This window comes from Boleophthalmus pectinirostris, unplaced genomic scaffold (genome assembly GCF_026225935.1).
Source record: "Boleophthalmus pectinirostris isolate CB_2022bp ecotype Guang Dong unplaced genomic scaffold, ASM2622593v1 HiC_scaffold_1, whole genome shotgun sequence".
In the NCBI taxonomy this organism is placed as follows: Eukaryota; Metazoa; Chordata; class Actinopteri; order Gobiiformes; family Gobiidae; genus Boleophthalmus; species Boleophthalmus pectinirostris.
The window spans coordinates 10730247-10747489 of NW_026570970.1; the positions used below are offsets into that span (position 1 = coordinate 10730247).

The following is a 17243-nucleotide window of genomic DNA, read 5'->3' on the forward strand; positions in this document are numbered from 1 at the left end:
TAAAGGACATTCACATTTGTTTTAATTCAATAGTCAAGTCTGTTTGACCAGTTCAGATAGACTTAGATAACAGGTAGTCATATTTTCTGTATAATTTTGTACAAAATCAGAACACCATGCATTTGTTGAAGTTAACGAAAGTTGTTAGAGGGAGAAAAACACGCTGTAGTCTTGATAAGTCCAAAGCAAAAGTCAATTCACACAAGCCTTTCTTAGTTTAAAAACTGTTAAAAATCTAAAGTTAGGTATAGCGTCATTAGCAGGGTGAGTTAGAGAGATGCCACTCTTGTTCGCCGCGGTGACGGTGGGGGTTAGAGACCGGAGCAGGCGGGGGTTTAAACGTGCTTCTTGCGCTGCGATTGGTCGATCGGCTCTACCTGTTTACACCTCTCCTCCAGGTTGCACTCTGCGGACAGTAAGGCTGCGGCGCTGGACCTGCCAGCAAGCTCCTCGCACACCCAGCTCTGAAGGGTCTGGGGTAAGGTAAGGCAAGAGCGGCGGTTACAGGATCATCGCAAATTAAAAAAGGAAAAACCAGCTCCAACCAGAGTTTTGAGCAAAATCATACAATAGATTTAGTTGTAATAGAAGTGAAATAAATATACCAGTTGAGATTAGTGTATTTATAGGGATGTAACGATATCCAAATCTCTCAGTAAGATATTTTCACCATACGATATTTACTGCGATATTTCATGGAGGCTAACAAAACTGTGAATACGCTACTTTTTCCTCTTCCTTGACATGACTTAACCCAAAGAACTAAGATTTAAAAGTGCTTATACAGAGTATTGCCCGGTTTGACTACCCCAAATTTAAGACTTTTTTAAGACCTTTTTAAGACCACTTGAATGAAAATAAAGATCAACATCGCACCCATTATGCGAGTGAAAAACACCAGATCCAATTCTAATAATGACCATTACATATTACATTGCACTGCAGCCCGGTTGAGTATACAAAAAATAAGCTAATGAAATTTAAGACCTTTGTAAAAAAAAATAAGACTTGGACAACCCAATTTAAAACTTTTTAAGGCCTTAATTTAGGAATATGAAATTTAAGACCTTTTTAAGACTTTTAAGACCCCACAGCTACCCTGTTATAACTACGGCTGGGTATCATTAAGAAGTTGCAGATACGATACATGCCTCCATACATCGGCCACGATATGATCCATATTTCGATTTGATATATTTCAAATCGAGACATGAAAAACAAAATGTAGCTGTTTGCTGCAGGTGTTCCAATCAGTGGGAGCAGGTCGAGGGTGCTCTTGGAAAAAGGATCAAAACTTTAAACACAACGGAACCCAGGTACTCCACAGAAGTAAAAATCGCACAAGGTAAAATATAGTTAAAAGGCCTTTATCTAGATGGCCAAAGCCAACATGTTTCAGCCAAACTGGTCTTCATAAGGGCTTAGTTGTAGTTGACTTAGTTGTGATTTTTACTTCTTTGGAGTGCCTGGATTCCGTTGTGTTTAATATTTCAAATTGACTCGATGTGGTTCAATAAAAATAAAGGCTAAATCATGGCTGTGATACTAAAAGTCTTTGTTAAACCACTTCTTGTGCAAAGTTAATATGAAACATCATTTAAACAGGGAATATGTCAAATGTGTCACATAAACAAGTTTCCTCCCTCTAAACAAGCAACAAATCTGTAACACTGTAACAAAAAATAAATAAATTTAGTAAAATATACAACAACAAAAAAAAACTCTTGGTGTCGATACAGCAGCCCACAATATCGATACTGTATTATCAAATTAAACAGTACGATATATATGCACACCCCTACTTATAACATATTTATTTATTTCTTCATGAAGTCTGCACTGAGATGGAGCAAAGGATCATGGTCAATGTAGTTCCCTTTGCTTTTTTAGCTGCTGCTGCACCATAACTCTTAATTTAAACAAAGAGACTTGTAATTCGATATATTGTGATGGTCCATGATATTATTGTGAGACCTTTGACGATACGATATCACGATATTTTGGTTATTGTTACATCCCTATGCATTTAGATTCAGTTGTGCACCTGTTTGAAAAGTCCTGCATGTTTAGCTGTCCATATTTTACCTCTCTGGCAAATGGTGACATTTTTATACAGCGTTTTTTCACCTTCAAAGTGTTTAACATTAAGGAACCTCTCACCCATTCACAAAAACATTCATACACCAGGACATAACAACAACATTCATCTGTGGAAGCCGGAATCGCACAATCTGACCAAACTACCAATGATGTTTATGTCGAGATCGGAATCAAACCATAAACCTTTGGATCAGTGGACAAACACATAACCAACTGAGCTATTTTCGCCCCAGTGCTCAAAACCATTGGTCTCACTGTTTGATGTCATCCAGTGGCATTTCAGAAGTACTCGTCTTTGTTTTTAAAGTGCATATACCAGAACCACTCTAGTTTGTTGAAACGGTTCTAGTACTGTTGCTGGTATCTGCAAAAGCTCTGATACTGCACTTTTTTCAGGATAAACCCGATACGATCTGAACCTGTATTTGTCTAAAGCGGGACACATGACAGCTGCTACCATACACAGAGCAGCTTAATAATGACTTTGGAGGCTTTACAGACAGTAAAAATGACAATAAACATTTATGGCACCTCTTTGGTACCTTTCTAATCCAAACTTTGGCAAATTTAACTGTGGTACATTGCCCGGCAACAGCACTAAAATGGACTTTGTTTATTCTGAATAATTAGTCATGTGCATGGTACATTATAGTGCTGTAATAAAATGTTAACTTCAACGTTTCACAGATACACCTGTCACACTAACAAATATTGACGCTTGAAATATTGATTCTGAACATACCACAATAAATGATAATATTTAAATGAATTTATACCATTTTAACAACTATGTTAAATCAGAAGAATCGCTGTAAAATCTTTTCTAAGTGAATCATATGAATGTGGCCAGCAGTTTTTAAACAGTACAACGAAAAACTAAAGTAATAAGTTCTAGTATCTATGAAAAAAATTGCATTTTTAGTCCCGGAATAGTATTTACACATGCACAAGATGGGAGAAGTGTCTTGCCCAAGGACACAAAACTACCCCAAAAACTTTGTACTTCACAACTACAATACGAACACCACCGCTACTTCACTGTACTTCATCTACTACAATCCAAACCTGAGAAACAGCTGAAAGCAGCACCTCTGGACTTGAAGAGTTTGAAACCGACTCTGAATCATTGCTCACCGTCATCTGTAGACAAATGTTAGTTTTGAATAAAGCTCCACTGACCTCTGTCTAAAAAACGTATTTGAATCCTTTAAGAGAACTTTTGGAGCTGAGGATGGATCTTACGAAACTTAAACTGGCAAAGTATATGTGTTATTCCTTAATCACTACGTCATCTTGCAGCCATTTTCACAAACCTTTTAACAGTCTAGTCCAGTGTTTCCCAAACTTTTTTTACTGGAGACCCATATTTTAAAAGTCACAAACCTTCGCGACCCAAATCAATAGATATTATTCAAAATAAAGGTGGATTTGACCATTATTGAACATTAATGAGGATATTTTATTGTCGACTGAGTGATCGTGTCTCTGAACAATTAGTATTACTCAAGTTTTAAACAATGAAAAACAGTAATAATAATAAAAAAGCAGCAATAAAAGGATCCATAAGTCGCCTATTTGGACATTAACTGTAGCCCATTTCTTTTTCTTTTCAACATTCAATTGAACCAGCAATATTGGAAGAAAATTGTCAATAAAATAATTACTAAAAATGATCCAAAACATGTCTTAACATTTCAACATTTCTCATGAGATTGGTGGGCCTGTCTGTGTTTCTGTAGCACACGCAGATCAGGCGACCCTAAAAAAAATCTCTTGAGGGTCACGATCCAGTCTTTGGGAATCAATGGTCTAGAGAAATAAATAGGTTTTGTAATTTTTCTTCAACAATAGCAAAGTTAAAGGAGACATATTTAGCAAGCTTTTAACCCCTCTGTTTTTTTCCTTTTAGGATTTTAAGCCTACCTTCTGTAGTCTTGTCAATGCACTTTGGATCAAATACATGACTTCATATCATAAGTTTTGCTAGTTCTATGCAAATCACATCATTATTAGTTTTTTTTTTTACATTTGAGGCTTAAGTGCTCCATATTTACCCCCATCCCCACCCACAGCCCTGTACATGACTCTGGGTCAAAATGCTCAAAAATGTTACACAGCCATTTTCTAAAAACACTATAGCCTGCTAAAATGAGCGCTTTGTGTTGTATTTTTGTATGAAAAGTGCTCCATAAATAAAGTTTGATTGATTGAATGAGCATTAAAAGTCCTGTATTATTAAAAGAAGAGACAAAGAACGAAGAAGAAAAAAAAAAGGTAGTGGGAGTTGGGGGCTGGGTTGTCTGTAGTACAGAGTTTCTCAATCCAGTGTTTGCATTTGTGTATTTACATTTTGGGGCTGTCAAACCAAATGTGCATTTACATAGTTTCTGTTCCCTTATATCTTTTGTTTGTTTGTTTTTGGCAACTTTCTTTATTACTTTTACTTTTTATTTTCTTCTTTCTTCGTCTCTTCTTTTTATTTACTTATTATTCTTTTGTTGTTGTTATGTGTGTGTTTTTTTTCTCTTTGTATGTGTGTTAGTCTTATATTTTGATATGTCTATTTTGTTATTAATGTGTTGGGTATCCATTCCCTCAAAAATGACAAATTATTTGAATAAAAAGTCCTGTATTATTGGACATGTACTCTTGTGAACTTTAGGTCATGATATAATGTCGTTACTTCATCAAAAACAGACCTGGATTTGTGTTTTGTTGCATTCACACTCTAGTCTGTCTAAATCTCCGAAGCCAGAAGTGCTCAGTGCCACCTTGTGATGTCATGTAGTGGTAGTTTTCAAGATACTTTTTACTTTTAGTTCAGTAGAGATTGGCAATTCAAGGGCTAGAAATTATCCAAATGATTTTAGTGAAGGTGTGTGGAGTTTAAAAATACAAGTGGAACAGAGTCTTTCAGCCTAAATATGCAGAGTTGGTGTGGTAAACGTGTGAATGAACCAAAACCCAAACTCCAGGTCTGTTTGCGATGAGGAAACAACGTTATAACACAGACAGAAAATAGCAAAAAATGGGTCCTTTAATCTCCACGAATCTAGGCTGGGAGTTCATTTGGACGAGCGCTGGTGGAAAAACAAACAGAGGGGACACAGAGGCAGAACATGTGACGAGTTTCATACAAAGATAATGGGGCCGTTGAACCAAGGCCATCCGCACAACCAGCACCTATTATCGAGTTTACAACTGTGGCTAAGCAAACAGTCACTTTTCAGATGAATTAGACGGACTAGCTGCAGTTTTAAAGATCCCATATTACACTATTTTCAGAAGTTATAATGTTGTTTCCTCATCACAAACATACGGTATCTGGAGATGTGTTTTGTTTCATTCACACATTTAACACATTAACCCTGTAAATTTAGGCTGAGTTCTTCTCTCAATCTCTCTTCCACCTTGTGATGTCATGTGGTAATACAGGAAGTGCTCCACTGTGTTTTTAAACTCCATACACCTTCACTAGAATCATTTGGATAATTTCAGCTCTGGAACTGCCAATTTCTAAACTTGAAAACTACCGTTTCATGGAACCACAAGGTGGAACAAAGCATTTTCAGTTTTGGATATGTAGACAAATCACTGTATTTTTCGGACTATAAGGCGCATTTAAAATCCTTTAATTTTCTTAAAAATTGACAGTGCGCCTTATAATCCGGTGCGGTTTATGTGTTGTGTAATTCTGGTTGTACTCACTGACCTCCAACCGGTTTTATGTGGTACATGGCACTCATAAATCTGTCAAAATGTTTTAGTACGACTTTGGTAAGCTATGAAGCCGCACCACTGGATGGTTTGTCGAAGCATTACGGATTTATTACGGCCGTATCAGCGCACAAGGAGCGATCTGTTTATTCAGTGCTTATAGTTTATGCAAATTAGCCATGTGGTTTTAAGTTTCAGTTTTGTTTCTGTAAAATATAAACAAATAAGCACAAAGCTGCATTAAGCACATTATTACTGAATGTATATTTGAGTCGTCTTCGTAGGAAATAAAAAAATAATAATTATTACCCACCCACTTCACATTTATAATACACATTCACCAAGACAGGGAGGCAACGCCGGGCGAATTACGCCACGATCTGCCAATGGATTGTGGACACCTGGATTAAGGGATCACTCTCAAGTTTATGTATGAAAATAGATGTGAGAATTCAACATTATTGATATTGCGCCTTATAATCCAATGTGCCTTATAGTGCAAAAAATACAGTAATAATAAAAGGTTACTCAAACATTTTAATGAAACAAAACACAACTCCAGGTCTGTTTTTGATGAGGAAACCACATTATAACATGGCTTAAAGCTCACAAGAGTCAACTTAGCATAATATAGGACCTTTAAATTAATTTAATAATAAAATGTAAGTCTTATTTTGGGATGAGTTTAGTAAAGTGGTTATTTTTGATTAAGTAGGCCATGTATTCCACTAAAGATGAACTATATCCAACAATACATGAGTTCAATGCTTTTTAGTAAAGCAGATTTTCACATGGACTTAAGTGTTGTATTAGATTCCGAATTATCCATATTATTATTATTATATTGTACTATTTTTCCTTTTATTTCAAAGCCAAATATGAAGTCTATGGGAATGATGAAACAGACTAAACTGTAAAAAAGATTTGATGTCAGCGAGAGGCTCTGAAAGAACGTTATCATAAATTTTATAGCAATATACAATTTAATTATTTCAATTTCACATCCAAATAGAAAAAAAGGGAAATATGTAATGTAAAAAATTTAAAATTAATTTTGATTTAAGTCTTGTGTTAGCCCCTTTTGTCAAGAAAAAATAACTAACAGGTTCCAGCAAAAGAGAGTTCCTTATACCTTATTTGCAGAGTAAAATAATTGCATGATTTTTTTAAATGTAAGTAATGTAAATCCAAGTTTTGGGTAAAGCTGCCATAGTATGTTTTAGAATACAATGTATAGTAGCATGTTTTATTTATTCATTTTTTTAAGAATATATACAACACAAACAAAAATAGACAAAAAACCCCAAAAACAAAACAAAAACAAAAAAACAAAACCCACACCCCACCTCTCCTTTTCTCTCTCCACACTCTACATTTCCACAAAAACTAAACTCTTAAAGGTTCACTGTGTAACTTTTCTGGTGGAAAGTCCGTCAAATGCTTGTCCCCATGCCGCCGTTATTGCTTTGGAATGTTTCACAATAAGTATTAAACTATTCTATCTTCATGGAGACCAAATAAGACAAAGTTACAGGTCAGATCTATGGAGAGGCGAGACCCCGCTCACAGTCAGAATACCTGTTTTTCTAGGTGTTTTTGAGCTCTAAAATCACCTGTAATTGAATAAATGTAAAGTAGAGCTATTTAATGTCACACTGTGGAACATTCCAGGCAGAGCAATGACATAGAAACAAGCAGACGACAGACTCCTGGCCAAAAAGTTACCCTTAAATCAGTTTTATATGATAGTACTAGTATAGTTTTATAGTAGCGCTCATACCTTTCTGACGTCGGAGCTTTTGGGTTCTGTGGTCCAGGTGATGATGCGGGACACGGCCAGGCGAGTTTCACTGGAGTTACCGAAGTCCGTGGGGTCCATCTGCCGCGCCAGGGACTCGATGTACTTCAAGATGGCTACCTTCACCTAGGCAACCGGGAAAACATGTTGTAATTGTAATGCTCACTGCCAATTGTAATGTCATAGTTTGTTTCCTTCATTCAATGACAATAAATCAGTCTTAATTTAGGGGTGGGAATCATAGGGTTCCTCATGATGGATACGATACTCGACACATGGCTCACGACGCGATATTATCACGATATATGAGATAATTATATATATTACACATGATACTCTGTGATATATTACGTTTTTTAAGGAACCAAATGCGTTTTACCACTATTTGTACAAAGTTAATAGGAAATCCATCCATTTTCATCATCAAAAACTCCAGACCTTCCCCCAACTCTCTCCTTTTTCACATCAGAAACTCACTAAACACCTCAAAACTAAACACTAAACCTTGTCCTTGTTTTAGTGTTACTTTACTATGAAGCGTCTTTGTGTTAAAGCGCTAAAACCCATGTACTATTATGATTATGATTATTAAAACAGAGAAGACACGAGCCTCTTGCTATTTTTGCTACTTATTTAGAAATGTATTATAACCATTTATATATTTTTCTCTTTTTTTATTATAATGTATTGTCCTGTGTGAGCCACTGTGTCCAAATAATTTCCCTTGTGGATCAATAAAGTTTCCTTACACTAAATAAGCAACAAAATTATAGCGAGGGCACAAAAAAAAAGCTAAAATATACCAAAAAAAAAAAAGCTCTTGCTGATATATCTATACAACAGCCCATGGTCACAATATTGTATCACCAAATTTAGTATCACGATATTTCAATTTCAATATTTTTGCACGCCTCTAGTTGTAATGAGTGCATAAAAGTACTACTACTGTATATATATTACTGTTATTAATTAATTTAAAACATTGATAACATATTATAACATAAAACATATTAATAACATATTATTCATACTGTATATTTTACGTTGCTTTAAGTTGTGTAATTGTTTTGAAGTTACCTTTAGGTTCGGTGTCTGGGTCTGATCCACTATGAACCGCATCAGAATATTGAACTGCTGATCGAATGGAAAAGATTCTCTGGAAAAGACAAAACAAAAGAGGTTAAAATATTTCTTATTGAATAGTTTAATGACGTCATGAGATCTGTGCTGAAAAGCTTAAAGGACACATGTAGTTTGGTACTGGCTGGACTTTGGTGTTGTAATATTTTTGCGGTGAAAGTTGATGCTTTGTTCTCTTTTAGAATGTCCTGACTGCTTTGGTCTCTACTCTATAACATACATAATTTAAAGTGTCTACCAGTCAAAGTGTATATTTGTCCAGCCATCAGTCAAATATTGCTCTTAAAGATTAGATAAACGCTTTTGGCTTCCGTGATGACGTATGCCATCGTTATAAGGTCATACAGTGAAATTAAAGGTGCACTCTGGCTTGCCTCTCCACAGATCTGACCTACCTGTAACTTGATGCTTGACTACCTGATATTGTCATCTGCTTGTCTCCATGGAGATAGATAACATTAATGCCATACAGTGGAGCATTCTAGGCAAAGTAATAACATGTCTAGGTGGAGTCAAACAAGGGGTGTACCCTTCATCAGAAAAGTTACGTAGTGCATCTTTAAAATAGCAAAAAATTAGTATGAGAATAAAATGATCTGTTCTTTATCTCTTTACTCAAATCTTTACATTTGTCATTTGTAGGGGTGCAACGGTACATGTTTTCGTGCCGAACCGTTTCAGTATCAGTTTAGTTCGGTGCAGGGCTGTGCACGAGTGAGTTTGCGTAATTTGTGTGTGTTTACATTCCACCATGACATGTGCAGCTACACGGAAGGCTTGGCTCTTTAATATTCACAAGAGAACTCGTCCGTGATTGGGGCAGCAGTGTTTCCCGTCACGCTTTATAATTAGGACGGCCACCTTGACAACAACTGTCCCCCAGCTTTAACTATAGGGCTGGGTATCATTAAGAAGTTGCCGATACGATACAATCTCAATATATAGGCCACGATACGATACATATCTCGATACAGTGAGCTTTCGATTCAATACGATATATTTCAAATCGATTCGATACAGTTCAATAAAAATAAAGGCTAAATCATGTCTGTGATACTAAAAGTCTTTGTTACACCACTTTTTGTGCAAAGTTCATATGAAACACAAACATTTTAATCATCAAAACAGTGAAAATGTCAAATGTGTTGCATAAAAAAGTTTCCTTCCTCTATACAAGTACAAAAACTGTAGCTCTGTAACAAAATAATTGAGTAAAATATACCAAAAAATACTCTTCGTGATATATCGATACAGCAACCCACAATATCGATACTGTATCATCACATTAAGCAATACAATATATCGATATTTCAATATATTTGCACACCCCTACTTAACTACATCCCTCCAAACCATGTGAATCCTCGCAAAACTAAGGTCGTGCCCTGGTCCTCACTTTCGCCTTTCACCAGCACGGAGATGTTAAAATAAATTGTTGGTTTAATAAAAACACAAACAACAAGTAAATGGTTTTGCATTTTGTTCCCATACTGTACCGAAAATGAACTGAACCGTGACCTCAAAACCGAGGTACGTACTGAACCGTGATTTTTATGCACTGTTACACCCCTAAATTAATTTGAATAAATAAGTTTGCATGGTCGAGGGTTACAGAAAAGTGAAGCGCTTTTCACACATTTCAGAGGCCAGAGCCAAATGTTCCATCCGTCACACGTAAAGGTAACAGCATGCAAATGACGCACTTCCTGTCACATGGAGAATAAAACTCTTTCAATTTGATGCAGACAATGCACAGCAGTCTAATTTGTACCTGCTTCTGCTTCTGCTTCTATGATATATCTTTACTTACAATATTACATTACAAATCATGTAGAGCCTCTTTGAATATAAAAAAGTAATTTGCAATGATGAAACAAACCTGGTAACATCTAGCGCCTTCTGCACTTTGGCCTGAACAGATCCAAGCAGGTCAGCCCCCATCTTCTTGAGCAGCTGAGTGAGAAGCACGAAGAGCCAGTCCTGAAGGTCCTCCCTGTGCACCGTGATGAAGTCCACCAGCGTCTCCAAGAACATACTGAAGACCTAAAACAAAAAACATACATATAAATCACCATAATGTTCATTTTAGACCTGGTATTCATAAAAACATGTTGAAATCTCACTTACTCTCTGTAGTTAGATCCACACCAAGGCAGAGCATGCGGTAAAACACATGGTTAGTTCATACTGTAAAATGCACTCCAAGTTTGTACGTATAACTCATGCTGGTAGTATTGATATTTTGCAGTTACAAACACATACAAATGGATTCAAACAGCACATTTTCAGGAGCCTGTAATCAATACAAGCCCCAGGGAATATTGATGAGATCAGCTGTAAAGTATTAGTCGGTGAAGTGGTGGAGGACTGTACCTTGCTGTGGGGGTCTGCAAACATACGGGTGAAGATCTCACAGAGCCTCTTTAGTTCCACTCGGCTGCAGGAAAGGAAAAAAAGCAAGTCTGGTTAAGATTTATCAGTCAAATTATAGAAATGATGACAAGTTTAACTGACGCAAATTTGGAGACATCCAGGAATAAGATTTTATCAGCAAGTTAGGGACACATTAGCTTGAGAAAAGATAAATGTAAGTCCAGTTGTCTTCATTTAACTCACTGATAATAGTTGAAAAGTTAATAATAAGTTGGTATAATGTTTCTCATGTTTATTTGTGTGCTACTGTTTTAAATGTCTACATGCACACACTGTTGTCCAGTCTACTCTCAATTGATTTCTATTTCCTAAAGTTTTTCCTAAAGTGTACCGTATTTTCCGGGCTATTTTCCACGCTCTTAAGCCTCTAACCCCATCAAAAAACGAGCGCGCGCCTCGCAATCCAGAGCACCCTATACACGAATCCACTCGGGTGTCCCAGCACGACTTCAGTAAATTGCAAAGCCACACCACCCGCAGCGCACGCAAACACACACGGAGCAGACAGCGACCACGCAGCGAAAAACACCCACAGCCACACTCATCACTCCACGCCGACGAGGAACGGAATGAAGGAACGAACCGAAAAAGCGAGCGCAATGTGCCACTCTGAGCCACAACTGAACAACTGAGTCACTGCGAACACGCTGACAATCCAGACAGCACCCTCCCTACACGCCACAACTGAACAAAGCCCAGAGTCACCGTGAAAGTCCCACTGACCCATTCAACTGTTGTGTTTCGTTTAAAATCCAGTGTGGTTTATTTGTGAAAAAATTTCCAAAATAGACCATTTAATGACAGTGCGCCTTATAATCCAGAGCGCCTAATAGCCCGGAAACTACGGTAAATACAAATTTGAAAAGATTTGTTAATCAAAAAAATGTTTTTATTAAGTTGCACATCCTCACGTACAAGTCATTTCTGTGAATAATTAAAATATGTGCATTTAAAGCAGGATACAATGAGGCACCGGACCTTTATTTATTCTTAGATGACCTCAATATGACCCACTAAAGATTTGATATTGGCTTTATCACGGTAGATTTGCAAAAGTTGTGGTAAAAAGGGCAGCTTAAGGCAATATGGACCAATCCACCTGGAAGCAAAAGTGCCAAGAAAAACCGGTCTGAGGGTCGCATCATTTGGACATGTCCTTACTGAATTACTTTGTGTAAAAATTGTGCTATATAAATAAACTTGCCTTGCCTAATTACAAGAAAAATACTGCCAGGCCCCCACCTGAGAATCCTCTGGCTCTTGAGCAGGTTCTGCAGCCCCAGCAGACCCTCCTTCCTCTCAGACCAGTTGGAGCTGGCGCAGTGGTTGAGCACTTCGGCCACGTCCTCGGTCTGTCTGAGGTAATGTGGGATCCCTCCGTTCCTGGAGCTGTAGGAGCGCTCCGAGCAGGCGCTGGACGCATCGCTGTTGGCATCGTCGTCAGAGTACATCCCGGGGGACTCGTATCTCCTCCTCATCGGCTTTCTCTGTGGAAAGGAAAAACAGATCATATGAATAAAGAGGGAGGATGAAAATGTTGTGTTTGAGACTATGGTGGCCCCCTCTAGTATGTATGTATGTATTTATTTATTTATTTATTGGAGCATCATTTCCATCCATTACACTAAATGCCCTGTGATTTCAGTGCATCGCTGAGGTGCTCAAAAGGAATATGTAAAAGTTAAATACATGAATTACTGCTGTATTATTATTAGTATTATTATGTTTCATTGTTGCTCCCAAAAATGAATTCCCTTTGGGATCAATAAAGTATCTATCTCTCTCTCTCTTTCTATCCCCATCTATCTATCCATCCATCTCCCTCTCTCTCTATCGCTCTCTCTCTGTCCATCTATCATCTATCTGTCTCTATCTGTCTCTATCTCTCTATCTATCCATCTATCTCTCTATCTCTCTCTATCTCTCCATCTATCTATCGCTCCATCTCTCTATCTCTCTCACTATTTATCTATCTATCTATCTATCCATCTATCTCTGTCTATATATCTCTATCTCTCTATATATCTCTATCTCTTCTATCTCTCTATCTATCTATCAAACTTATATTTTCCAACCCTTTAAGTGAAATATTTGCCCCTGTAGTCCAAAATAAACAGAGCAATACACAGATATGGTACTGCTTGTTGTATTATATGTAGAACTTTATCTAATTAGTACCTTTTTCATTTGAAAAAAGATAAATGATTCCAACAATATTCCAACAATCGTATTCAATAAAATTATTCAGATATGGATTGCCTGTGCCACCATAGTCTTGTATAAACCTGTGTCAAAAGCACTAAAAATAATCAAAAGCCATGCATTTCCACTTCTGCTTGGTGTTGTATTATTCATTCATGGCAGGGCCTAATTCAGTGTTACTTAAGGAGGGGTGGGAGGGGAGTATTAGGCAAAACAGCAAGATTTACTACGAGCAATTTAGGAAACTCACCATAACAACCAACTAATTAAAAACTAAAGGATCTATATTTGCATTTTTTTCCCCAATCAATGTTATAATGTTGTTTCCTCATCACAAAAACACTTGGAGTTGTGTTTTGTTTCATTCACACATGTTTATTGCACAAACCCTGCAGATTTATCTCTACTGAAGAAAACTACCACTTCATGACATCACAATGTGGATTTTGAGCTTTGGAGATGTAGATAGACTAAAAATAAAGAGTTACTCAAACATATGTGAATGTTTTTGAGGAGGTAACAACATTCTAACATGGCTTAAAGGGACAGTCTGGAATTTTGGACCTCATTTTCTGATGATCCAGAGTGTTGGAGACGTGTGGAGACACTTTTTGCAATATTCCATCCAGTCCTTGTATTTGCAGAGGTCGCTGGTGCTAGGCTAGTACATGTCAATGGCCATAGTTATCCTGCCACTAAAAACAGTCTTACCCACTCCACAAAACACCCGAAGCAAAACAATTATTACGCCAGACTGTCGATATAAATGTCTGTGTCGATAGAATAATTTTAGAAGTAAAACCAACCTTGCATTTGAAGGATTTATGTCTGAGCAGCAGCGGCGAGTTGTACTTCCTGATAGAAAGCTTGGCAGTGGCGGACTGATATATGAGAAAATAGTCCCTCAAAATGCGATGATTCATGCGATGCAAGGTTAGTTTTATTTCAAACATTATTCTATCAACACAGACATTTATATCGACAGTCTGATGTGATAATAGATTTGTTTCGGGTGTTTTGTGGAGTAGGTAAAACCGTTTTTAGTTATATTTAAAAAAAAACTGTCTCCACACGTCTCCAACACTCTGGCTCACTAGGAAATGAGGTCCTATGTCCAAAATTCCAGACTGTCCCTTTAAAGCTCAAAGAGTATTTTTTGTATAATACGGGATCTTTAAGAGTTCATTCTTCACTACAGTTGGTTAAATCCACTTCTCAGCCACATAGTAATAACAGTTAGAAGGAATGGGCAAGAAAAGCCAGCTGAACATAGACCTACATTTAACAAAAACATTCTTTAACTATCTATACTGGCATATTTTGAGACAAGCATATTCTAAAAAAAATGATTTCTTATAATTTACCAGTAAAAATATGTAAAAGAAAGCAATTTTCCGACTATTTTGAGCACGCTAAAATCCAAAACAAGCATGGAAGAACTTCTACGAGCCTCTAAAGCCAGTCAAGCAAACTCGTCAACTACAGCGCTCATAAGCAGTGCACTATTAATCATCAATCAGTCCATTTTCAATGCACAAAACACCAATGGAGAGCACACTATCACTATGGAACAGGATTTTAGAAGCATGTGAGAGAAGCAAATGAAAACATTCAACAAAAACAAAGATCAAACCACTCAAGATACTGTTAAATATGTGATGGTATGGAGGATATAGTATAGTATGCACACTTAAAATAGGAAAACTACCTTATTCCTGGAGTCTCCTAACAGCTGAAAGGGCAAAGACAAGAGGGACAGAGGAGAGAGGAGGGTTTAACAGGGAGAAAGAACAGTTTGAGGATGGACTCACAAAAATACTGTTGTAATTTCAGCGCAATACTTAGTCACACAGCTTATATCCACTATGTTTACATGAATAGGCAAGAAAAAATATAACTTTTAAGACAGTACTGACTATAATAAGACAAATGTAAAGTTATATAAAAGGTGTCTATTACTAAATTAAAGGTGCACTGTGTAACATTTCTAGTGGAGAGTCCGTCACCTGCTTGTCTCTGTGGAAATGTTATCGCTCTGTCTAGAACATGGGTGTCAAACATACGGCCCAGGGTTCGGATCCGGCCCTCCAAGACCTTTAATCTGGCCCTCGGCTGAGTTTCTACTAAAATATTTTAATTATATTTTTTAGTAAAATATTGGTAATTTTCTGCACCGCTTAACACAGCAGCGTCTCTAGCGCCTCTGTGCGTGGCCCCTCCCACCAGAGCAGCACAAATGAAGACTTGTCTCTTTCCAAACGCTCTTAAAGGACGATCTTTTTGACTGTTGACACCCTCATCAACAAAATGTCCAAAATGAGAAAAGTGGACACCGAGTGCAGGATTTTCCTATTCGCATACAAGTTCATGTTAAAACATTGTGTTGAATTGCATTTTTTTAAGTTTCAAAAAGTTACACAATGCACCTTTAAGTTTAATTCACATGGAGCGACTGGAATCTATTTAAACCCCAATTACTAAGATCTCAGAGGAACATTTACATTATTAATAGAAGCAAACACAGGATCACAGGGTTTTATTTCCTTGTACTCACCAGAGCATCAGCGACCGCAGCCTCCACCTCAGTGCCCGTGTTCAGGACCCTCATGGCGTTCACGGAGGCAGAGATACGAGCCTGGTTTATGAAGCCGTATCGGTCTAAAAGAAACGGAACAGAGAAATGTGAGCGAAGACTTTATTTACACTAACAGGGTTCACCCAACTTACCTGGTTCAGATATTAAAAGAACAGTGAGAATGTTTGAACGGGATATCTTAAACAAAAGAAAATATAATAATGAAGAATCTTGAATCATAAGAGCTTCTTGATTTGAATGGGTTTGATTATATAATATGTAAACGTGGGCTGATTTTTTTCTGACAGTGGTGTAAATGCAAATTTCTCAGTCCACTGAAAGAAAATTTGGAATCTTCAATCAAGAAAAGACCTTCCAACAGGTAAAAACAAAATCATTATTTGTAAATAAATAATTTAAAATCAAGTTTTGAATAGTTTTACACTGTTAAATTTTTACAGTGTACCGTATTTTCCGCACTATAGGGCGCTCTGGATTATAAGGCGCACTGTCATTGAATGGTCTATTTTCAAACTTTTTAAAAAAAAATAAACCGCACTAGACTTTAAAAGAAACACATTAGTTCGATGGGTCAGTGGGACTTTGTTTGGCGCGTTCACGGTGACTCTGGGCTTTGTTCAGTTGTGGCGTGTAGGGAGGGTGCTGTCTGGGACCGCTGGATTGTCGGCGTGTTCGCAGTGACTCAGTTGTTCAGTTGTGTCTAGAAGTGGCACATTGCACTCGCTTTTTCGGTTCGTTGCTCCGTTCCTCGTCTGCGTGGAGTGATGAGTGCGGGTGTGTTTTGCTGGGCGGTCGCTGTCTGCTCCGTGTGTGTTTGCGTGCGCTGCGGGTGGTGCGGCTTTGTAGTTTACTGAAGTCATGATGGGACACCTGAGTGGACTCATGTATAGGGCGCTCTGGATTGTGGGGCGCACAGTCGTTTTTTGATGGCGTTGGAGGCTTATGAGCGAGCCCTATGGTGCGGAAAATACGGTCGTATTTTTTCCCCAAATGTTCTTGTATCACATGAAATGATTCAAAGGACGTAGAGCACAATACAAAATCAAACTGCACCATAATCCACAGCTGGACGAACCAAAGACACAAAATATAAACTAATACAGAATAAAAACTGAAATATTACTACCACTACCCACAAAATAAAATTTCACAATATAACTCAAATCAAGACTGCATGAGCAGAATAAATACTTGAAACAATGGAGGATGCTTCTATCACTGAACAACATAAACATGCCAATAGATTTCTCTATGAGG

At 37.4% G+C, this 17243-nt stretch overlaps 1 protein-coding gene across 1 annotated transcript in view; it reads right to left on the bottom strand.

Annotated features, from left to right (window-relative positions):
- Positions 1-17243, bottom strand: part of clasp1a (cytoplasmic linker associated protein 1a) — a 168387-nt gene that overhangs the window by 30774 nt on the left and 120370 nt on the right. Inside the window, 7 exon segments of the mRNA XM_055152935.1 lie at positions 7598-7741; positions 8693-8771; positions 10635-10798; positions 10883-10885; positions 11129-11192; positions 12431-12675; positions 15945-16048. Coding sequence (XP_055008910.1) covers positions 7598-7741; positions 8693-8771; positions 10635-10798; positions 10883-10885; positions 11129-11192; positions 12431-12675; positions 15945-16048 — 803 coding nt within the window.